Source organism: Denticeps clupeoides, chromosome 15, assembly GCF_900700375.1.
Source record: "Denticeps clupeoides chromosome 15, fDenClu1.1, whole genome shotgun sequence".
NCBI lineage: Eukaryota > Metazoa > Chordata > Actinopteri > Clupeiformes > Denticipitidae > Denticeps > Denticeps clupeoides.
In genome coordinates this window covers 14,974,046-14,996,263 of record NC_041721.1, presented here as the reverse complement: position 1 = coordinate 14,996,263, position 22,218 = coordinate 14,974,046, and the positions used below count along the sequence as shown (strand labels likewise).

At 43.4% G+C, this 22,218-nt stretch overlaps 3 protein-coding genes across 4 annotated transcripts; 1 reads left to right on the top strand and 2 right to left on the bottom strand.

The window, feature by feature from the left end:
- The first annotated feature begins 5,592 nt into the window (after nucleotides 1-5,592).
- On the top strand, nucleotides 5,593-14,786 carry aldh18a1 (aldehyde dehydrogenase 18 family, member A1). 2 transcript variants are annotated; one of them, XM_028954641.1, is made up of 18 exons: nucleotides 5,593-5,707; nucleotides 6,609-6,720; nucleotides 7,888-8,039; nucleotides 8,121-8,270; nucleotides 8,545-8,649; nucleotides 8,740-8,892; nucleotides 9,361-9,451; nucleotides 9,695-9,819; nucleotides 10,542-10,686; nucleotides 10,776-10,849; nucleotides 11,364-11,463; nucleotides 11,869-12,089; nucleotides 12,169-12,306; nucleotides 12,409-12,604; nucleotides 12,776-12,897; nucleotides 13,121-13,307; nucleotides 13,840-13,935; nucleotides 14,114-14,786. In XM_028954641.1, exons 2-18 carry the CDS (start codon nucleotides 6,633-6,635, stop codon nucleotides 14,308-14,310), a joined length of 2,340 nt encoding a protein of 779 aa, XP_028810474.1. In that variant the 5' UTR covers nucleotides 5,593-5,707; nucleotides 6,609-6,632; the 3' UTR covers nucleotides 14,311-14,786. The 2 variants fall into 2 exon arrangements, with proteins under 2 accessions (XP_028810474.1, XP_028810473.1); XM_028954640.1 differs by having other exon boundaries at nucleotides 8,740-8,898.
- Nucleotides 14,787-17,434: 2,648 nt separating this feature from the next.
- On the bottom strand, nucleotides 17,435-19,859 carry crygmx (crystallin, gamma MX). Its single transcript, XM_028954808.1, has 3 exons — nucleotides 19,752-19,859; nucleotides 18,926-19,168; nucleotides 17,435-18,024 (listed from the first exon to the last, which is right to left on the bottom strand). The coding sequence occupies exons 1-3, from the start codon at nucleotides 19,758-19,760 to the stop codon at nucleotides 17,755-17,757; spliced, it is 522 nt and encodes a 173-aa protein (XP_028810641.1). The 5' UTR covers nucleotides 19,761-19,859; the 3' UTR covers nucleotides 17,435-17,754.
- A 269-nt stretch (nucleotides 19,860-20,128) lies between these two features.
- On the bottom strand, nucleotides 20,129-21,634 carry crygmxl2 (crystallin, gamma MX, like 2). The gene is made up of 3 exons (XM_028955019.1): nucleotides 21,611-21,634; nucleotides 20,741-20,983; nucleotides 20,129-20,404 (listed from the first exon to the last, which is right to left on the bottom strand). Exons 1-3 carry the CDS (start codon nucleotides 21,617-21,619, stop codon nucleotides 20,129-20,131), a joined length of 528 nt encoding a protein of 175 aa, XP_028810852.1. The 5' UTR covers nucleotides 21,620-21,634.
- Between the last annotated feature and the right edge of the window lie 584 nt (nucleotides 21,635-22,218).

Below are 22,218 nucleotides of genomic sequence, written 5' to 3'. Positions count from 1 at the left end.
CCTTTATACTGGCTCTCGTTCTGTTCTGAGGGGAGGAGACAGAAACAGACAGATAAGAAATAAAGAAAGATATTCTTGTTGGGAACGTACCAATGCAAAAGAATCAGGACCGTTTAGAACCGGCGAAACACATACTCCCCAACAACAGTGCTTCACATTGTCTGCCCACCATTTTTGCCCCCCATCTGGTGATGACTTCCGCCTCGGTGTGGATCAAACACAAAGACGTGTCTGTTTGTTTTCTCGAGGTAAACAGCTCGCCTTTATGACGCTAATTTTCTAATTCATACTCGGGGGATCTGCGCCCACAACCTCCCAGAGTTCAGTGATAAGCCGATTTATCATGTCTGTGTTGTGATTCCTGAAAAAATGTACCATGGATTGGAGGTGGAGTATCCGGATACTGGCATTTGACCACAGTGGAGTCCTGAAGTACTGTAAACTAAACAAGAATGTACTGTAACATTTAAAAATGAACAACATTGCAGTTGTGGATATAGATATAGTGGCAGAAGCCTAGTGGGGAGCACACTCACATATGAACCAGAACCCCACTTGCTACCATTGTGTCCCTGAGCAAGACAAGTAACCCTGAGTGTCTCCAGGGGGGGACTGTCCCTGTAACTACTGATCGTAAGTTGCTCTGGAGAAGGGCGTCTGATAAATGCTGTAAATGTCATTGTCAGGCCAGAGAGCCCATTTAATGGTTAAAATAATCAAGTGGTGAGACCGATTGTTGGAATCAACATGTCTATGCAATGAAATTTACATTTAAAAAAAGGAATGCTACCAATCGTTAATCAGCAGTCAATATCTTTGAGGAGGAGCTTATGAGGGGGTGTGGCCTTGTGAGACTAGTTAAAAAATGTGTTCAAATACTATTATTTTAAAATGACATCAGTGCCTTTCAACCACATCGACAGTCCAGGGAAAGATGTTCAGTGACTGAAACCTCAGTTTTAATTTTTCATACATTTCACCAAATCCTTAAACCAAATCCGCAATCGGGCTCTTTCACTTCCCATATGAGAGTGTCTGCAGGAAGCAGCTAAACTAAGCAGTTGAGGAAGATGGGGAGACATTATCATCTGTCTGAAATCACAAGACATTTCACAAGGAAAGCATTTTAAAAATCCCAGGCTTTAATCTAATTGGAGAAGGTCGCAGACACTCATTCATTAAAAAAAATTCAAGACATTCAGTAAAACAGGACACGTCTGTGTTTGTTACCTTCGATGGTAACATGGACATCAGAACAAAAAGATGTAATAAGGCATCATTTTTAAACAGAAAGAGCATTCATCTCCCAAATTAACCATTAATAAATCACTGACTCCTTCACTCACTATTCGTAACCACTTAATCCTAATCGCTGCCCATCCCGGTACACTGGGTACAGGGCGGGGGTTCATGCAAGGCAGGGCACCATCCACCACAGGACATACAGACACACGCCATTCACTCACACACTCACACCTACAGGCAGTCCTGTAGGCGGAGGGAACTCCGCACATACGGGCTGAGCCGGGATTCAAACTCACAACCTTCAGTTGGGTCACTGTGTGACCCTTAATGTTGTCAGATAATAGAAAATAATACACAATACACATCATCAATCAGATTAAAATAAAAAAATTCGAGAACCTATTCATGGCATTGTGGTTTATAATGTCCCATACCACTAATTTAATATTACAAATCACATCACATCAAGTGCACTGGCATTAATTAGTATTATTCATTAATTATTTAATCACAATCACAAATGCTATTAGATCATTTCTGATGTTCTTTGACATAATTCATATTGGCGTCAAATGAAGTCTACAAATGAAGTATAAAACACCTAACCGTACAACAGAGCTTATTCCACACAAACATCATGTCAGGGTACGTTCACGATCCTCCTTTTCTCCAGACAGCAAGCGAGAATGTGATAGTGGTGGAAAACAAGCTATTCTTGGGAGAAATGGAGAATGAGAGCTTTTGTGTTGACACCATGCTTGTGGAAATGCGTTTCCATATGGGCCATGGCTGACCTTTTGCCCAGGGACCATACTGGAAAAGCTCTGTCTCCTTAATGCATTATTCATGCTTTATGGAAATCCACCACGCCGCTATCGGCTCAGGTCTAATATGATCCATACTGGAAGGCTTCCTCCGCCAAGATTACACTGCATTCCCTTTTAATTAAACCTTCAAATAGCTGTTGCTAAGGAAATGTTTTCCATGACGGAGACCAGGAACACATAAACAACAGGCCCCGCATCTTGTTCCCATCTGAGACCCTTTCCTCTCGCTTAAATGGCTTTCAGACTAACCACTCCATGTGCGAAAGATCTGTTGTTTAAAACGGGAATTTACTGGCTGTTACTTTGTCCCGTAACCACTCCTCTCTCACTTAAACGTTTCCAAGCGAAGTCTGGGACCTAAACGGCAGCAGGTGAGGCCGGACGGTCAGATGTCTCCCATCTGTGCAGGTCTTGGACATCACCCTTAACTTTCAAGGGCTTGAGCGTGTGTCACGGTTTCGGAGGTGTTGTGTGAAACATGGCATGCCGTTTAGGAAGCGCACATTCCACACTCATCTAACTCATGGAGACCTCGTGAGCACCAGCCAGGGCAGCGTTACAAACTTTTTTTTTAATCTCCTTCCACGCAAATGTGTTTACCGCAAGTTAAACGATCACGTAAATCTGAATTTTTAAATAGATTAACAGCAAAATGTACAAAAAGTAAAAATGGCCTTTCAAGTGTCTCAGAAAACAGGATCTACCGTTCAGCTGGAGCTGAAACAGAGTGAAATGTTGATTACGTAAGGGCGTTTAAATGTAAAAAAAAAGGGATGTTTTCGCAGCTGCATGTCCCTAGATGTCTGACATTGAATAAAAACGGTTGTTTGCAAATCCTGCCCACGGTCGAAGTGTCCTCCATGGTCACCAAATCCCTGTCCCAACCGTTGTCCCTTAAGCTAGAGGGAAGTTATGAGTTATGCAATTTCCACTGACACAAAGTAGAAGTCGTGGTCTAATGGTGTCATACCCTAAGTGAAAGATTTTAACCCCAAGACATATCATACTGCTAACATACCACTGCTGCAATCCCCAACGACAAATACACAAAAGGTCTGATCATTCATTAAATAAGGTCACTTCACTAAGAGGTCTGTGCTGCATTTTAAAGCAACCAGGGATTTTAATTAGCATTTACAGGACTTTTTCTGGCTTGTTTATTGGTTATAAAATCCCTGAATTTGTAAGTTCTTGCTGAGACAATTACAAATGTAATTAGTAATTGTGAATCATTATGCGACAGCCAGAAGAAGGCACGATAAATCATGAAGATCCCAAATTAAATTTCAAGCAAAAAGTTGCTGTGGATCGTGACACGTCACACTCCTGCTGATGAACGCAGCTCTTCCTGCCATACGGAGGGGCTGTGTGTTGTGTGTTTTAAATCATCGATTATTCACGCCCCCCTTCACCATGTGCAAACACCAACACACACTCATGCGTACACACACACACACACAAACATGCTCGTGGCTTTTAGAACAACATCAGATTCCTGCCATTCCACTCACACTATGGAGTGGCACGATGAACAGCAGTTTGCACAGAAGGAGAAGTGGAGAGAGAAGCATCCTTGTGAAGTCATGATGACCCACGTTGGAAAAATTATTAACAAATCGGAACTTCTAGCACAAAAAAAGTTCAAATGCAAAAACAAAGTAAAATTTTTATTTCAATAGTCAAATCCATGTATGAAAATGCATATCTAATTACCCAGAGGGGGTCCCTTTCAATGTTTTTAATTTCCATATGTGATGTTGGGGGGTTAATCTGTAAGGGTTCTGTTCTTATGACCCTCAGAGTAAAATAATTTCTGCTTTTTATGGCTCAAGAGAAAATAAACGTAGCACTTGTACTACACATAGTCTCTCACCTCTTCCAGCAATCCAATGATATCCTACTAATGATATCCTACTAATTTCATCAATGTTACGTTAAAAATATGCACTGAGCGTGAATTGCTCGGTTCACCCTGGACAGTCAATGCAGAACTGTTGGGATGGTAGTGGCCTAGTGGGTAACACAGTCACCTGAAGACCCAGGTTCAAATCCCACTTACTACCATTGTGTCCCTGAGCAAGACACTTAACCCTGAGTGTCTCCAGGGGGACTGTCCCTGTAACTACAGACTGTACGTCGCGCTGGATAAGGGCGTCTGGTAAATTCTGTAAATGTAAAATGTAAACTGTTTCTGGTCATGCGTGGAGGGATACTATACCGAGAACGGAGGGGGTCAATGTCGACACCTTGTGGCCACATGGTACACTGCAACTTCATCAAAGGATACTTTTTAAAGTGAAGAGAACCATCACCCTTGGTGAGCAGTGTGTGGGGACGGTGCTTTGCTCAGTGGCACCTTGGCGAGTTGGAATTCGAACCGGCGACGTTCCGAGAAAATGCTAAACTCTCATTTTGCGTGTCCTGGCCTGTTTGGCGCCTTGGGTGAACACCCCCTCTACCCCCCCCCCCCCCCCCCCCCCCCCCCCCCCCCAATATAAAACATATTAAGAATTATTTTTTAACATATCATATTGTAAAACATGTTGCCAAAACCATACTGAATTTAACCAGGTAAGCATATATAGGGCTTTGTGCTCTTCTTGTCCATCTCCCATCAGCGTACCTGAAGATCAACTCCAGGATCAACACCCATCATCCAACCCAAGGATCATATGGTAAATTAATAGACACTTTAGTGGGCAGATTTGGTTTGTATTTTTTCTGTGATTTCTCACAACCCAGGAATTATTCAATGTGACATAATGATCTTGGATTGACAATATTATGAACGTATGAATGAAATGTGTGCTGGTGAATCTCCTGCCGCTCCCCGAAGCAGCAGGCTCACCTTGGAAAAGAGGGCGCCCTTACTCCCCGTAAACGGGCAATAGAAAATGGATGCAATCATGATGTCAGGGAAGCGCCAAAAAAAATGCCGTGCTGGGTATATGTTCAGTGAGCAGATCACTCACAGTTTGGCAAGTAGACCAGTTAAATAGCATACCAAGGACACTTAAAACATCATTATTTACAAAGCTGTTTGTCAAAGGAACACAGCCACAACACACAAGTCTGAATGGTTTGGAGAATCGTTGAGCTAATCTTTAGAACAAATCTTTTAGTGAACTGATTCTAAAGATTCAGAACATCTAAAAGAACTTCCGTGCCCAAAACTCATGTCATTACGAACATGTGTTCACATGTGTTTTCAAAACTCTAAGATGTTGCCATATCTTTTTTTTTAATTGCGCTGCTGCCAGACTTCTGGAGAAAAAAAACTAAATTATATATGTTATGTAAAATCTATTATTTTATTGAACTAATTTACGAACAATATAAAAGACACAAACTCAAAATGTTGAAACATAAATCTTGCTTTATATAAGCGGACCTGGCAACAACCTTAGGAACAGGCCTTAAGGAATTACGTCAAATTCGAACGTAGTTACGGAGCTTGCGCACTGCGTGTGGTCTGATGGCGCGAACTCTACGATGCGTCTGCGTAACGTGAACCGAGAATACACGTAGCGTACGCTGCCCGCCACAAGTTCCAGGGTAGTGACTGTCTGCAGGGGGAAACGCTGGATTTTTCAGGGAGCTGAGCAGGCGGCTTTCATCAGCGTCAAGCAGAGGAGGTGAGTCAAATGTGACAGTAAGTTTTAGCCACAGCAACGTCAACGTTTCCGGCCTGGATTCGCGTAATTACAAATATTACCATGCTAGTTCTGTGGAATTCCTTCTGTGGACGCCCAATCATGCAGCCTTACATTTAACCAACAGTAAAGTAATAAAATGATTGACTATTTGCATGCTATTGGCCATGCTTGTAGTCAAAATAGTAAGTGCTAGACATCGGTTCTTGGTGACTTTTAGCCATGTTCCTCTCTACTAAGTGAAATGCACAGATTAACATTCTCTACGAATACTATGTAGCTTAGTTGTTTCGCATGCTTTTATTTCTCATGTATTATTATGTATTACTATTGTTGTTATTATTATTATTATTATTATTAACGCTCTTACCGTATCGTTAATATTTTTCATAGCAAAGTGGCTAAGATGCCAACCCGAAAGATTGGTGTAATGTGATCTTTTCTCTGTCGGAGGTGTGAACGTCGTTAGTTTTACATGCCGTGCTGGTGGAGAGAGCATCACCAGGCACATGTCCACGTATCCGAGTTTCATCAGCCGCTTTCTGGGCCAGACGTGGGCGGAGCCTCCGCCTGGGATTCCTCCTGACTGTGTGTGTGTGTGTGTGTGTGTGTTTGTGTGTTTTTAACTGAGACCAGCTGTGTTGACAGTCTTATTTGAAACTTTTTTTTTCTTTTCTTTCCTCCCAGTATTGAACATGACTATCTTGCTCGACCGTTCAATAGGATAAGAGGGCAAGGGTCAGCTCGATGTTTATGTCGCGCCGCGCACATTGTAGTAAAGAGTTTAAAATGCATTACGTCTGACAACACATCCGCGACCCAAGGCTTGTCGCTGTACGCAGTGTTGCCACTTTACATTTTTTTTTTTTTTTTACTCTTTCAGGTTTTTGCGTCTTTGACCGTGGCCATGACGCTCCTGCAGAGGCTTTCTCAGTGCTCTGCACTCAGCCCATGGACTCAAAAAACCTTCTCAAGAGCTGCATCACAAGCCAAGTGTGAGTGCGTTGACATTGCAACTTCAATTGCTGGACTGAATTACGTTTCTCCGGTTTTTCCAAATGGCGATCCTTCACGGAGCTGCGCTTCCCGGAGCCTGTCCGTCTTCGCCACCAGCTTGCTCTTCCCTTTCAGCCGCTGTAGACACCAGCACATATCCCCATTCAAGCACATATCCAGCAAATATCCCCATTCAAGCACATATCCAGCACATATCCCCATGCAGATCTGTGCCGTCAGCGCGCGGCTTTGCCGGCAGGCCTGCTGAGGCGGCAGCTTTACTGCCTGTACAGTGTCCCGTGTTCTCATGTCCGCCCTTAGTTCACAAAAGCTCGTGGCTTTTACATGTAGGTCGTTTCAAACGGCAAATGAAACCTCTTGTTGTAGCGCATCATCTAAAAATGATTTTTTTCATTTCACGTATATAGATTTAGGCTAATATGGTGTTTCGTGACTTATTTTAGGGTAACCAGTCATACGTCAGTGCTGCTGAAATGGGGAGAAATACTACCAAACGTTACCCCGTTATCAGTCCTTGTGCTGCCAGTAAGTAGGAACAGCAAGATGCACGAGGCCTTTATTTTCTCCGTACAAGTGCGATGAGGCCGCTTTTGGGGCACAGTAAAAAGAGCGAACAGAAGTAGCATGGCACAAACATGACACGAATGATTCCATTTACTTGTGTGAGACTGTATCAAAGTAAATGGTAAAGTATGTTTTCTTAAAGGTACAATTTGACAAAAAAAAAAAAAAAAAGGTTTCTGAGCAATTTTAACTCTTAAAATAGGGGTCAGGGTTTCACTAGAAAGTTTTCCTACATTATTACCGACTTGATTTCGCATTTAACACCGCATTTAACACCGCATTTAACTCTCTCCGGCCAGTATTTTGCACCGGGGCTATGTACACCTGAGCGTCTGGAACGATGTGCCTCCCGGCTTGTTTGCTTGCTGTAGCTGTCTAGCGCCTTTAACATACGCCCCTCCTCCCGCCTCGTGCACCAGCATTCACGCTCACTTTTTTTCACACCCATTGTTTTTTTTTCTGCATGGCACTGGCTCATTGGCTGCTGTCCCTTCCATCTGTCCACCATCCAGATCCCTCTGCCGCCCCACCATTCCGATTGGCTGCTGTGCGGTACTGGAGTAACGTGCCTTTTCTTACAGTGCCGCTTGCACGGGCCCACGGTAAGTCTTTCGCCCACCGCGGCGAACTGCGTCAGGCCAAGAGGATCGTGGTCAAGCTGGGTAGTGCCGTGGTTACCCGCGGCGATGAGTGTGGCCTGGCGCTGGGAAGACTGGCCTCCATCGTCGAGCAGGTGAGGTGTTTGAAGCGCTGAGCTGGGTTTTTTTTTTTTTGCGTAAGCGAGACCACTGACTGGCCACTTTCATTTGCGAAGGTGGCCATGCTTCAGAACCAGGGCAGGGAGATGATGATCGTGACCAGTGGGGCTGTGGCGTTCGGAAAGCAGAGGTTGAGGCACGAGATACTGCTTTCTCAGAGCGTCCGTCAAGCCCTTCACTCGGGACAGAACCAGCTAAAGGACATGGTGACGACTACTTAAATATCCCGTGCAACACTTTATGGGAAAATGTCATTACTTGCACAGTTACTTTTAAGTATATCCAGATGTCATAGTAAAAAGATAAACCGCTTTTGGTAGGTATCACGATGCTGGTGTCCTTTGTCATTGTTCTTATTCGTAATGTTTCGAGGGTGGTCATCGTTGAGCATGCTTGCCATGTTCAGGGGTGAACTTTTCTTGGTAGCTCTGGATTTGTGGAGATGTTGAAGGGCCGCTGGCTGTGTTTTATCTGTTCCAGTCGCTCCCAGTGTTGGAAGCCCGTGCGTGTGCGGCAGCCGGGCAGAGCGGCCTGATGGCTCTTTACGAGGCCATGTTCACCCAGTACAGCACCTGCACTGCACAGGTGCCCTCATTCGTGGATCCAGCTCTGAATTAGCCTCATTTTCGCAAGGTTAAGAACACGGGATGATCCCTTTCACCTCCGTCCCCCCAGATCCTAGTGACAAACCTGGACTTCCATGACGACCAGAAGAGGCGGAACCTGAACAGCACCCTGCACGAGCTGTTGCGTATGAACATTGTGCCCATCATCAACACCAACGACGCCGTGGTGCCACCTCCGGAGCCCAACAGTGACTTGCAGGGGGTAAACGTGGGTATAGAAAAGAGTGAGGGTTCGTGGGGCTGTCTCCCCCCCCCCTCTTCCTCCTAAGGAACTGGAGGGGCTTAGATGAAGTGCATGCTGGGAGGCAGAGGTGGTAGCAGCTTTCAAGCTTCTAATTTTGTTAAAACCATTACTAACAAGTGATTACAACATGAACTGCTTGCTTTGGCTATTTCACAACCGAAACGGCATGCACAACAGCCTGTTGACTGTTGACCTGTTGGTAATCACCATTAAATTCTCCTTATGGTCTAAAGTTCGCAGATACTAATCCATTTTTCTGCTTGCAATCACTAACCCCTACAATGTCTGCTCATCGGTAAATAGCCTTGCACAAATACAAAATTCATGACGTCTGCCTTGGATTAGCGAGGCCGATGGAAATTTTGCAGCGGTCGTGCCGAACTCGAACCACGTCTTGTGTCTCACGTGGCTCTGTCCTCTTTTCAGGTCATCAGTATCAAGGACAACGATAGTCTGGCTGCTCGCCTGGCTGTGGAAATGAGAGCTGACCTGCTCATCGCTCTTTCCGACGTAGAAGGTACATGTTCTATGCAGACACCAAAAGCAGCTGGAATACACTTAATAGCAACCAGGGTTGTCCCATCTCAGGGGGTCCGTCAGGAGGTTTAGCAGGTTGTGGTGGGCAGCCTGACTGGGCTGCCTTGGTTGTGAACTTTCTGGTTCATAACACATTATTATGTATTTTTTGTAATGGTTTTTGACACACAAAAGACTTTCACATTTCTACTCCACTGATTTATGGTTTATGCCCCGTTTCAAGGATTATATGACAGACCACCTGGTTCAGATGATGCTAAACTCCTAGACACGTTCTATCCTGGTGACCAGCATTCCATCACTTATGGGACCAAGTCGAGAGTGGGCATTGGGGGTATGGAAGCTAAGGTAACGTATATATTTTTTCCAGGTCTTGAAAAGTTTGGAAACACTAAATACAGTTAAGGAAGTGGCCCCATAGTCAGAAGGTTGCCTGAGCCAAATCCCAATCCGCCAATGTGCCACTGAGCAAAGCACCGTCCTCACACACTGCTCCCCGGATGCCCACTGCTCACCAAGGGTGATGGTTAAAAGCGGAGGACACATTTCGTTGTGTCACCGCGTGCTGTGCTGCAGTGTTTCACAATGACAATCACTTCACTTTCACTTTCATATCAGTGTACATGGTTCCCATTAGACTGCATGCAAAACTTTTTTTTTTCTATGTTAACAACTACAACGTTTAAAACTTGCGCAGGTCTGTAGGATCTTAGCTTTTTTAGTAGTGAACTACATCACATGGTACCACGTGCGCTGCTTCCATATTCCAGCACCTCCACAGCAGCTTGTGTCCTTTTAAACATCATATAAATTGCATCGGATGATCTATGCCGGAGCCTGATGAGGACCACTGAATCACTGAACTGTTGATTATTCTCAAGCTTTTCAGGGTTTAGTTTAACAATATTTTTTTTCTACATTTGCACAGAAATTTCAGAGAACAAATTGTCATGAAAATTTGCCTTAGAGTAATTGAAAAATCATTGAAATTCTTTTGTTAAAATGTGTAGGAACCCTGTTTCAAACACTTTATACAATATGGTGTAATGCTACGTCTCTTACGCCACCAGGTGAAATCAGCTCTATGGGCGCTGCAGGGAGGTACCTCTGTGGTCATTGCCAACGGCACACACCCCAAAGTCACCGGCCATGTCATCACTGACATCGTGGAGGGGAAGAAAGTGGGCACCTTCTTCTCGGAGGTGAAACCAGCCGGTGGGTTTCTGTCTTTCTTCGTACTACCTCACACCTGCTTGATCTAACCTGGCTTTAAGCACGGTTTCCTTCGGTTGCTGAATCTGTAGGACCTACGGTGGAGCAACAGACGGAGATGGCACGAGCTGCGGGAAGGACCCTGGCGTCCTTACATCCTGACCAGGTAAGCAGCTACCTGTCCAGTTCCAGACGTAATCTTATCTGGGTTAGATTAGGACTCCACTGTACATTGATAAAAGTACTGTTATCATAGTATGAACATTCATATCACTGAATATAGTGATACAGGCCAAATACATTTTTAGTAGAAGTATTCCAGCTGCATGTCTGGTAGATTTTAGAATCTTTTAATTATTCACCACTCAGCAGCTGAAAAGTATGTCCTATGAACTTAGTGTGAAGCCCCTCATGAGTTTAATGACACAGGAGGATATGGGGCAGTGGTGGATTAGCGGTTAAGGAAGCGGCCCCATAATCAGAAGGTTGCCGGTTTGAATCCGGATTCGAATCCCCGGGCGCCTGTCATGGTTAAATACAGAGGACATATTTCGTTGTGTCACCGTGTGCTGTGCTGCAGTGTTTCACAATGACAATCACTTCACTTTCATACGAGGATCTGGAAATACTTAATTTTTAGCTTTTCAATTTGAATCCAACTTTTTTTTTTTTTTTTACAGAGGAGTGAAATCATTTGCAGCCTAGCAGACCTCCTGACTGAGAGGAAAGAGGACATCTTGGCTGCCAACAAGAAGGACATGGAGTTAGCGGTCACTGCAGGTCTTGCATTCTCATCATTATATTATCGAAACTGCTTCTGCCATAATTGTGCATGAAGATCTAAGGTGAATTAATATCAGTTTTTAAGGAACGTTTGTTTGTATTCATGGAACTGCTGCAGCTATTTATTAGTTTATTTGTTCGATAAATACCAAAAAAAAATCACTGTGCATACAGATGTATTAGTAAACATAACACGCAGTAATACTAGTCTATATGTGAAGCAATCAGACAAACAGTGATTATTCTGGCTGAAGGACAAAAAAATTGTGCAGTTGTTTCTTTGGTCATTTCAAAATACCATATTTCTAGAACCATTTTATTCTGTTATATAGTGCACCTGCAATCTAGACCTTCTGTAAACTTTCCAATTTCCACACAGCATCTTTGTGTTCGCTGTTACAGGGCGTTTATCTCCATCCATGCTGAAGCGCCTGAGCCTGTCATCCGCCAAGCTGAACAGCCTGGCCATTGGACTGCGGCAGATCGCGGTGTCATCTCTAGACAGCGTGGGCCGTGTCCTGCGCAGGACCCGCGTCGCCAACAACCTGGAACTCGAGCAGATTACCGTTCCAATTGGGGTCCTGCTTGTCATCTTTGAATCACGACCCGACTGCCTGCCTCAGGTCACGAATACACATGATGAAAACTGACCATGTGAAAAGCTGACCTGTCTAACAGCAGAACGTTGGTTCATCCACACAGGTCTCTGCTCTGGCCATAGCCAGTGGCAATGCGCTGCTGCTGAAAGGGGGTAAAGAAGCAGCAAACACCAACCACATCCTGCACGAGCTCGCCCAGGAGGCCCTGTCCCTGCACGGTGTGAAAGATGCCATTCAGCTGGTGAATTTATTTGTTTTTTTCACATTTACTGACTTAATAAATTCTTATTAGTCTAATTCAGGGTTTTTTTTTTTTTTTTTTTTTTGTAATCGTGGGTTACAGGTCAGCACACGTGAGGACGTGGAGGACCTGTGCCGTCTGGAGAAGATGATCGACCTGATCATCCCGCGGGGATCGTCTCAGCTGGTGCGGGACATCCAGCGTGCCGCACGGGGCATCCCAGTGCTGGGACACAGCGAGGGCATCTGCCATGTCTACATTGATATTGACGGCAGCATTGACAAAGTTATTAAGATAGGTGAGCATGCATGATTTTAAAAGATGAAGTTATTGTTTTAGTATTTTTGTTTGAATTTGTGTATTGGCAGTAGTTTGTTTTGTGGATTCTTAATTTAGCATCATTTTGAGTGTTATTTGGTCAATTTCTGAATCAGCCTGAAGCTAATGCAACTGGAATCTCCTCCTCCAGTTAGAGACTCGAAGTGTGACTATCCTGCTGCGTGCAACGCCATGGAAACGTTGCTGATCCACAGGGACATCCTGAGGACCCCCCTCTTTGACCAGATCATTGACATGCTGAGGACAGAGAGAGTAAGAGGTTTAATAGAGAACTGTATAGAATTGTCTGTTTATTCTTTAATAGGAATTGGAACAGATTTGTGCAATTTAAATATAAATTGGGGCTTACCTTTTTATTCTGATATGCCTTCTGATACTGAGAATTTCTTACTTAATCATGCCTTAATGTAAGCCTCCCCTGTTTTTAGTGAAAATATTTAATTTGGGTAACCCAAAATTTGGATTTGGTGTTCAGGTGAAGATCCATGCTGGCCCTCGGTTTGCCTCTTACCTGACCTTCAGCCCGTCGGAGGTCAAGTCTCTGCGAACAGAGTACGGAGACCTGGAGTGCTGCATCGAGGTGGTGGACAGCCTGCAGGACGCCATCGACCACATCCACAAATACGGCAGCTCTCACACCGACGTCATAGTCACAGAGAACGGTGAGGAAGCACTAATGCATTTAATTCCAGTTAAAGTCTGGAATTTGAGGGAAATTTTGATATAAACTACAATTCAGATGATCATCTTTTTTTTTTTTTTTACTGGTGATTGATACATTTTTAATTATTGGAGTTTTTAAGAAAATCACAATGACTTAACATTGAACACTTTTTAAAATGTAGTAAACACGGTCATCCATGTTTTAAAGAAATGTGGTTATATATAAAAAAAAAGTTGGATTCAATATTTTTTGGGGTTTTTGCTTTCCTGTAAAGTTGGCGAAATGTCAGTTATGGTTCTCACGCCTAGAATTATTCTGAAAGGTCTTGTAGATCCAGAACTATAATATAATATAATTTCCTATCATTTTAATTTGCTGTAGATAATTTACTCTGCAGTTTTTAAGAGCCCCTTGTACTATTAAGTTATGGGCCAATCCTGCCACCTTGTGGTCATGTTGTGTCACAACGATTTATATTTTCTGTGTGTGTGTGTGTGTGTGTGTGTGTGTGTGTGTGTGTGTGTATGCAGAGGAGACTGCTGAGCACTTCCTCCAGCAGCTGGACAGTGCTTGCGTCTTTTGGAACGCCAGCTCTCGTTTTGCTGATGGCTACCGTTTTGGACTTGGTATGCATGATTCCTTGTGATTCACTTATAGCTTTGAATTCTATGGCAATTAGCAGTGTTAGTGATTACCAACATTAGCATACTGTAATGACCTCTGTGAAAATTATAATTGGACTATTTGAGAGAGAATATTGTGCCGTCCTTCACTTCCTTCCCACTTTTCTGTATCCTGTCACAGGGGCTGAGGTGGGCATCAGCACGGCACGCATCCACGCCCGTGGGCCCGTCGGACTGGAGGGCCTTCTAACCACGAAGTGGGTCTTGCGTGGAGACGGCCACGCGGTGGCTGACTTTTCGGAGCAGGGCAGCATGAAGTACCTGCACGAGAATCTGCCCGTCTCCCACACGATCCCTAGCCAGAGAACGTCGAACTAGAGCCACAGCGATGAGATAAAACCAACATTCCCAAAGAAGACCAAGCGAGTTTCAACCTGAAACAAACACTTCCGAGTTTGTTTTGTAAAGAGGACCTGGACTCTCCAACACACATTTCCTCAGCAGACTCAGAAATTTCCCATCATGATTTGCATTAATTGACTTTATCCTCTCAAAAGCCTTGCTAGTTGTCCAGAGAAACGTCATTTCTCTGCGGTGCATTTCATTTCAATGGTCTCTGACGAAAATGGACCTTTCGACCTTTGGTAACAGTCCTGGCAGTACCAACATTTTCTGTTATTGGTATGCAGTGTATTTATTTTGGCCTGTGGACATTCTAAATGTGCTCTGTAAGCACCCAGATAAAATCTTTACTACCAATGTTTTTTGTTTTTTTAATATCTTCAGCACTCTTATCTTAGCATTCATGCTCAGTAATTATATGAATTAAATTAAACATTGTCATTTTGATTTTACCTTGGTCTAAAAAACAATTCTGCTATTTTCATTATATATGCTTGCCTCTGGGGCTGGGCAATATTGTCACATACCAATATTAAATATTACAGTGTTTTTAGATCATTTCAATACATCAAAAACTTAAATGTATCACATTAAAAAAAAACTTTTATCAGAGCTGATTAATATAGGTCATATAACTGGTACAATTGTGTGAATTGTTAATTACGCAAGAATTTTTTGTAAGGCTGCATCATGATTCATACAATATCCAAACTGATTTTTTAAATGTCCACAATCATAAAAATATCGGCCCTATGTTCTTGCTTACAAAACAGTTACTCTCCAGACATTTTCAGTATTTATCTGATTTTTTTGTATTCCTCTTGAGTGTACAGTACACTTTTTCTAAATTAAATTGATTTGGGGGGGCTGTATTCTCACAATAAAATGTTTTTTTTTTTTTTTTTTTTTTTTTTGTTCTTTAATTTGTTTTTTAATCATAAGTTTGTTCTAAAGTTGCAAATTGTTCTAGTTCAGTCCAAGAGTAATTTGTGAGTAGGACTGAAGTAACACTCCTACACTGTCTGGGAACGTGTCATGGATTTGAGAAGGGGGATAGACAGGAAAAAGAAAGAGAAAAAATTCTCTTTTGTCTCGAACAGACGAAGGAAACATAATAGTGATAGACTCCACGTTGGCTTTCAAAGAGCTGCAGCTCTTTTTGCGAGGGCCATTTTTTTGTAAGATAACATTAATTTGTCTGTATTTCTTGACAGTATCTGGAGGAAAACTCACTGATCTTCAGTGGGCAAAATGCCTTGGAGTACAGTAAGTGGGCCATGGAAGAGCAAACACAATACTACAGAGGATTAATTATGTAGCTATTAGGGTTGGAGAAGCGTGCCGAGCGAGAACTGAGGCTCGGTATAAAGGAACCTCTGCCTTTTGACTTCTGCACTGCATTTCATTTTCCAAAATGCGCTGTTTACCCCCTCAATGAGCTGCCGTCAAAAAAAAAAAACGGGGATTTGTAGATGAAGGGACCGAGAGGGAGAGGGGGAAAAAAGCCCTGATCTTAAGTCCTGTTGTTCTGCATGCAGCAGCGAGGAAGATCTTAAATCAGCCTATGATTTTAGATAAAAGGCGGCAATATGGGGAGGGGGGCAAAAAAAAAGGCAAAATTGTGTTATTGATGAAGTGGGGAATTGCCTTAACAAGGCCGAGCGAATGAAAGAAAGCGCTAATTTCTGACGGAATTGCAAAAAGACACGAAGTTGTCCCGCCCGTACAGTGAGACAGACTCCTCTTATCTCTTTGTTCCGAGCTTCGTCTGCAAACGTGAAAATGGCGCCGCGAGTAACGCTGCACACGTTTTAGGCCGACGCGATTGAACCCATCCCCACGCGTCTCCTTGATGTAATGGATGTGCGGTTCTGCAGTTGCTGGAGTTTGGCTAAACCAAAGGAGACCTCTGCAATCTCTCATCAGGACTTTGACTCGTCAAAAGCAAACAGCCTCCGCGTATCTCGGCCCGATCAAGTTCCCCTGACCACGGACGGCCTCCGGCTACCGTTCAAGGAGAAGACCAGCATCCCCGGCAAAGCCCTGTGTTCTCCACTCGGCTTTAATTGAACATTACTCAAGGCCAAAGCTCAAATTTCTTGTGTTTCTTGATCTTCGGAGACTCTCAAAATGCTGGGCCGGGCAGGAGAATTCTTTATTTACCCTCCTCTCCGATCAATAATTCATCTTCTAAAGTTACTTATTCATTTGTATCTTTGCCAATTACGGGTGTCTAATTAAGAATTTCAATAATTGATATCTTTTTTTTCTGGAAGGGCTCTCGATATTCCCAGCCCCATGAAAAATGCAGCGGGGACACGGGCCCGGCGTGGGATTTTTGTTCTGAGAGAGGTTCGCGCCCAAGGTCGGCAGTAGACCACTTTGACTCTTCCTCTTTGAGAACGCGGCCTTCTGATGTGAGTCTAATATGGGCTGCTTTCATGGGCCCCCAGCACCCACTATGCTCCATGTGATCTTGTAAAGACTCCTGGACGGCCGTCCTCAGATAGTCTCCTTTTTTGTTGCTCCGTAACTACTTGGTTCAAAGAGCAAGCGTGTTTCTTTTCTAGTCGGACTTCGTCTTTTGTCAGTGGGTGATGTGAAGGCCGAGGGAGGACTGGTTTCGGAACCCGGTGGTGTTCTGCTGCAGTCGAGAACATTTACAGGCTGTAAGTCGTTTTTTTTTTGTGGACTCTGGGATCTGATGGAGCAAGCAGATAAAGTATCGTTTCCGACAACAACACTGGGAACCATGTCACCGATGAGACTTTCTGAGCATTAACGGGTGACAACAATCCAAAGTTTTAATTATTATTGTATTAATATATAAGATGGTTTAAAATGAAATCAATATGAAATATGAGTTTTTAGAAAGATCTTCTTGCATTACTTGCCCCAAAATCTGACATTGGTGTTTAGTTTGGGTTCTGGTGACCAAAGGTCATATCAGTAATTTTTTATTCACTTGTGACCCTGAAGAAACCATCTCCCATTGCTGACCCCTCTTTCAAAGGGGACAAGTAGACCACACCTATGTCACCAACAACTGCCATGCTTCACCACTCATTTTGTCTCAATTACGACTGAGATGAAGACAGAATAAAGTTTTAAAGTTGACTTTATTTTTCTTTTCTGTTCCATTGTGATAAGGAGAGGGTAGGGGGCGACAAACAAAACAAGCTGTTTACTCGATCAGCACAAAAGGGGAATGGAGCTCTTTTGTTGAATAGAAGCTAGAAGGTGCCAGATCCAGAGCAAACAGTTTAAAATAATAAATAAGATTAAAGAAACAGCCCCATAAACCTGGTCATCAGTGAGATGTCTCCAGCACAAAGGATATCACAATAAAATTCACGCGGACGCAGATGTCGGGGAGAATCTTTTCAGGGGTCTGGAGCAACACCTCACGCCCTGGGTGGGTTAATTTAACTCGGTGATGCGCTTCAGAGAGCCGAAGGAGGTGCCTCCACTGCCCCATTCGTTGTACCGCCGGTACTCGCCCGGACGTAAGAAGAACTGCCGCCCCCGGTAGTTGGGGTGCTCGTGGAGGATCCAGTAGCCCTCCATGACGTTGACGGAGGAGATGTTGGAGAAGCGCTCGCGCAGGTCTGGGCAGTCCTCCATGAACTCCATCTCCTGGCCTGTGAAGTCCGAGCGCTCAAAGATCTTCATCCGGTAGTTTCCATGATACTGATTCCGGGGGAAAGGATGTTAGAAACGAATTGGGACACAGAAACCAATATCTTCTAACAACGTAACAGTCTGCAACGTTTTTTGAATGTGATTCTGAATAAGTGTTCCAATTGCAGATATCAAAAGTTTGGGGCTGTGGATTTAAAGGCCATTTCAAACACTGTTTCCCCAGTGTACTTAAGTGAAAGTGAAGTGATTGTCATTGTGAAACACAGAAAGCTGTACACACAATAAAATCAGCTTTTAACCCATCACCCTCAGTGAGCAGTGGGCATTTACATGGGATTCGAACCAGCAACCTTCTGATTACGGTCCTTTTCCTTACCATTTACATTTACAGCATTTATCAGTCGCCCTTATCCAGAGTGACTTACCATCAGTATTTACAGGATTTACCATTAGTATTTACAGTCCCCTAGAGCAATTTAGGGTTAAGTGTCCTGCTCAGGGACACAATGATATTAGGTGGGATTTGAACCTGAGTCTTCTGGTTCATAGGCGAGTGTTTTACCCACTAGGCTACTAGGCCACCAAGCATAGGCAACAGTCAGAGCTTCAGCCTTTGGGGCAAAAGAATGTGTTGCTATCCACTATAAAATAGAAAAACTAAAACAGAACTATTTAAATAAAAAACATATGAGTAATTTAATAGGTTTTTTTTTTTAAACCAAGAGTGATCTGACCCTCTGGTCTGCAGTGTCCAGAAATAAGAAGACCTTCATATGTATACTTGTACATACCTGTATATTATGTATATCTGTTTGGTTAATAAGTTAAATCATGGTTTCTGTATACAAAAACTTTTTTTATGTAGAATGCCCTGATAAGACCAAATTATGTAGTTTGAGGTTATTAAACTTTGTAATGGAATGAGACCCTGACTGGGAAGCAGACTCACGGGTGGAACCAGGCGGCAGGATCTTATGCAGTCGTTAAAGCCGGCCCAGTGCTGGTAGTCAGAGTACTCGCCCTTGTGCAGCATGTACTGGTAGCCAGAGTAGTTGGCCTTCTCATAGGCTACCCAGCAGCCACTATCCACACGAATGGAGTTGCAGCGCGAGAAGAAGGAAACCATCTCAGCACAGTCACTGCTGCACTCATAGTGGCGACCCTGGAAGTTCCTGTCTTCATAGAAGATTATCTGTAAAAAAAGAAAAGTCGACTTAACACTGGAGCCCATGTGTTAACGTAGTCTGAAACTGCTGTATTGGCAAATGTTAAAATAATATTTCATGGTGCATTCCACTCTCTAAGATTTGCTGCAGACAAAGCAGACCAAGCATTTTAAATTACAGTATCATTTTTATACTCTCATTTTTTCTATACGTCTCATTTAGAATAGACCTTTTTAATAGATGCTGATGCATTTTGACAATAATGCTTCACACAATCAAATTAAATCAAATATGAACTTAGTCTATTTAAAATAGTGAACTTACTGGTGTACTGAACACAATCAACATCACCATTTCCTAAGCAGTCAAGTATTACAATACCCCAGTGTATAAATTATTTCATTATTTGCTTTAATTATTTGTTAAAGTCATTAATTAATCAACAATTAATTATGCATCATGGACTGCTCTTCTGCTCTCATGCTTTTTTATGTTCTCATGAATAATAATTGAGTGGAATAAAACTTTTGACAATTTTCTCAGCTACGATGTTTAAAACCCAGCATATTTCATACTAAACGCTTTGTGCATTGAATCGGATTGGCTTACCTTGCCCATCGTGACTGTGTACAGTTGGGACTGGACAAAGCTCTATGATGAAGGGGACCTCTTTATAGGCCAGAGAGGGATCAGGGCATTGTGGATGGCATACAAAGCCCTGCTGCATCAGCAAGCAGCGCTCTATAGACTGGCCAGCTCTATAGGTCTTTGTGTGTGCTTTTTCTCCCAGTCTGGCCTTTTTTTCTATGGTAGAAAAAAATACTGTAGAGTGGCACTTTGGCCGAACACAATGGGAGATGCGAAGTCTGCATTTGTAGAGCCATATAGATGAGTGTAAGAATCTCTGCGCGTTTCATACAGGAAAGAAACAAGAAAGTTGTGTTTAAAACCTCTCTTTATTAAGGGAGACAGACATTGAAGAGAGTTTAGACGTTAGACCTCATTCTTCTAAAGGAGCCCATCATGGGGTTGTGGCATCCCCACTCTCCACAGGCCCTGTACTGGCCAGGGCGTAGGAAGTACTGTCGGCCCATGTAGTTGGGGTGTTCATAGAAGATCCAGTAGCCCTCCATGACATTGCAGGAGTAGATGTCACGGTAGTGGAATCTGTCGTAAACGTTGGGGCAGTCGTCTGTGCACTCCATCATGTTTCCGGCCATATCTGGCCGGTTGTAGATCTTCATTTTATAAGCGCCACGGTACTACAAAGTAGAGAAAACATGGTTCCACCACTGTGTCTATCTAAAACTATAATTGAGTAATTTCTTTTAATTCAGGACATTTCGTTTGGCAAACCTCTGTGACAGACTGACTGCCTTTTTTTACTCCTGCCAAAAAATCAAAGATGAATAGTATTCTAATGAAGAGAATAGTCTTTGGAGTGGAATGACTAGATCTCCTGATGAATTCTTATCTAGTTTCTTTGCTTTGAATTTTATGCGTCATCTATAAATTGCATCAGAGGTGCACCAGATTGACAATGTACTCTTAAGAAGTGTTTAAGGAGGCATCACAGCCCATCAGTTTGATTGACTTACTGGAGAGAACATCTGACAGGATCTGATGCAGTTGTTGAAGCCCATCCAGCTGTGGAAGTCAGGGTAGTCTCCACGGCCAAGGATGTACTGGTAGCCCATAAAATTGGGCTTCTCATAGGCCACCCAGTGACCTCCGGTCACCCGGATGGAATTGCAGCAGTTGAAGTGCCTGAAGGTGTCATAGCAGTCACCGCTGCACTCGTAGTGGCGCCCCTGGAAGTTGTGGCCTTCGTAAAAAACGATCTGTCAGGGAGCATAGACAACGACGCTTGAAAGCAAGGCACCGGTGGTGTTGAAGTGTGCTGCATTAACAGCTGAACAAACCGTAAGGGGCGGTTTGCCCTCTATCCGCATTATCCAACAAACAACCTTGGATCAGTGTCTACACACAGTGTATTGAAAAAAAGAAAAAAAAACACAGGATCTGTCCATTCTGAGCAACGACTTGCAAGCGACGTTGCATTAAAAACAACACATGAAAGACTCATGACTCCCTGTCACACTCCTTCCATGTTTATTACATGGCTCAGTGCCATCTGAGTGAGTTGAACAGTCCCGAGGAGACTTCACATCTAAAGGCTCGCAGAGTGGAGCGCTGCTTACGGAGTTGCTCAACATGGCAGCCACACTGGCAAGGTCTCCAGGGAGTGCCTCCCTGAACCACTGAATCAGCCATCACATGGGACATTGCAGACGATAAACGTCACTGCTTCCATACCTCAACGGGCCTGTTAAAGCTAATGAGCGAGAGTGGAAGGAGTGTTCCTTTTCGTCCCAAAAAAAAATCTTTCTATTCATGTGGCATGAATAAAACTACAGTTAACGCCAACAACAATAGTTTTCCTGTAAACAGGATGGACAAACTCCTACCTTTCCCATGGTGGCAGGGTTGGATATATCTGCACCGTCTCGTTCTGCAGTCTCACAGTAGCTTTTATATGCCCAGTGCCCCTGACATGTCAGAAGACCTAGACTTTACCTTTTCATACGTCAGTGACCTCTCTCATTGTGTCTTTCACTAAAAGGTGACAGTCCATATACACTGTGTCCATTATGTGTGATGCTAGAGTTTACCTATACAAATGACACCCCCCCCCCCGTCCATACCACACGGTCTCTTTACACCATTCTGCGCTCTTGGTGATGTTGCCTTTTTTTTTTTTTTAATAAAAGCAGCCACAAAACAGCTGCCTTTTCAGCATGGGAATGCTTAGTATGATAAATCTTCTGCTCGTTTAACTATTTATGTCATTAGTAGTATCTCTCAGCGATATCTGCATCTACAGCCCTGACCTGTAGACCCAACACAAATTCCCCTGAATGCAGCAGAAGGCCGATCTCCCCCCCATGATCCTGTAGAACATTGCATGGTTAAAAAACTACGAATGGACACACTGAAGTAACATAAAAATGTAGTTGATGCAATTATTTTTACAGGTATCCTAGATCTGGCGCCTGCCCAGTCAGAAGGCTAATGG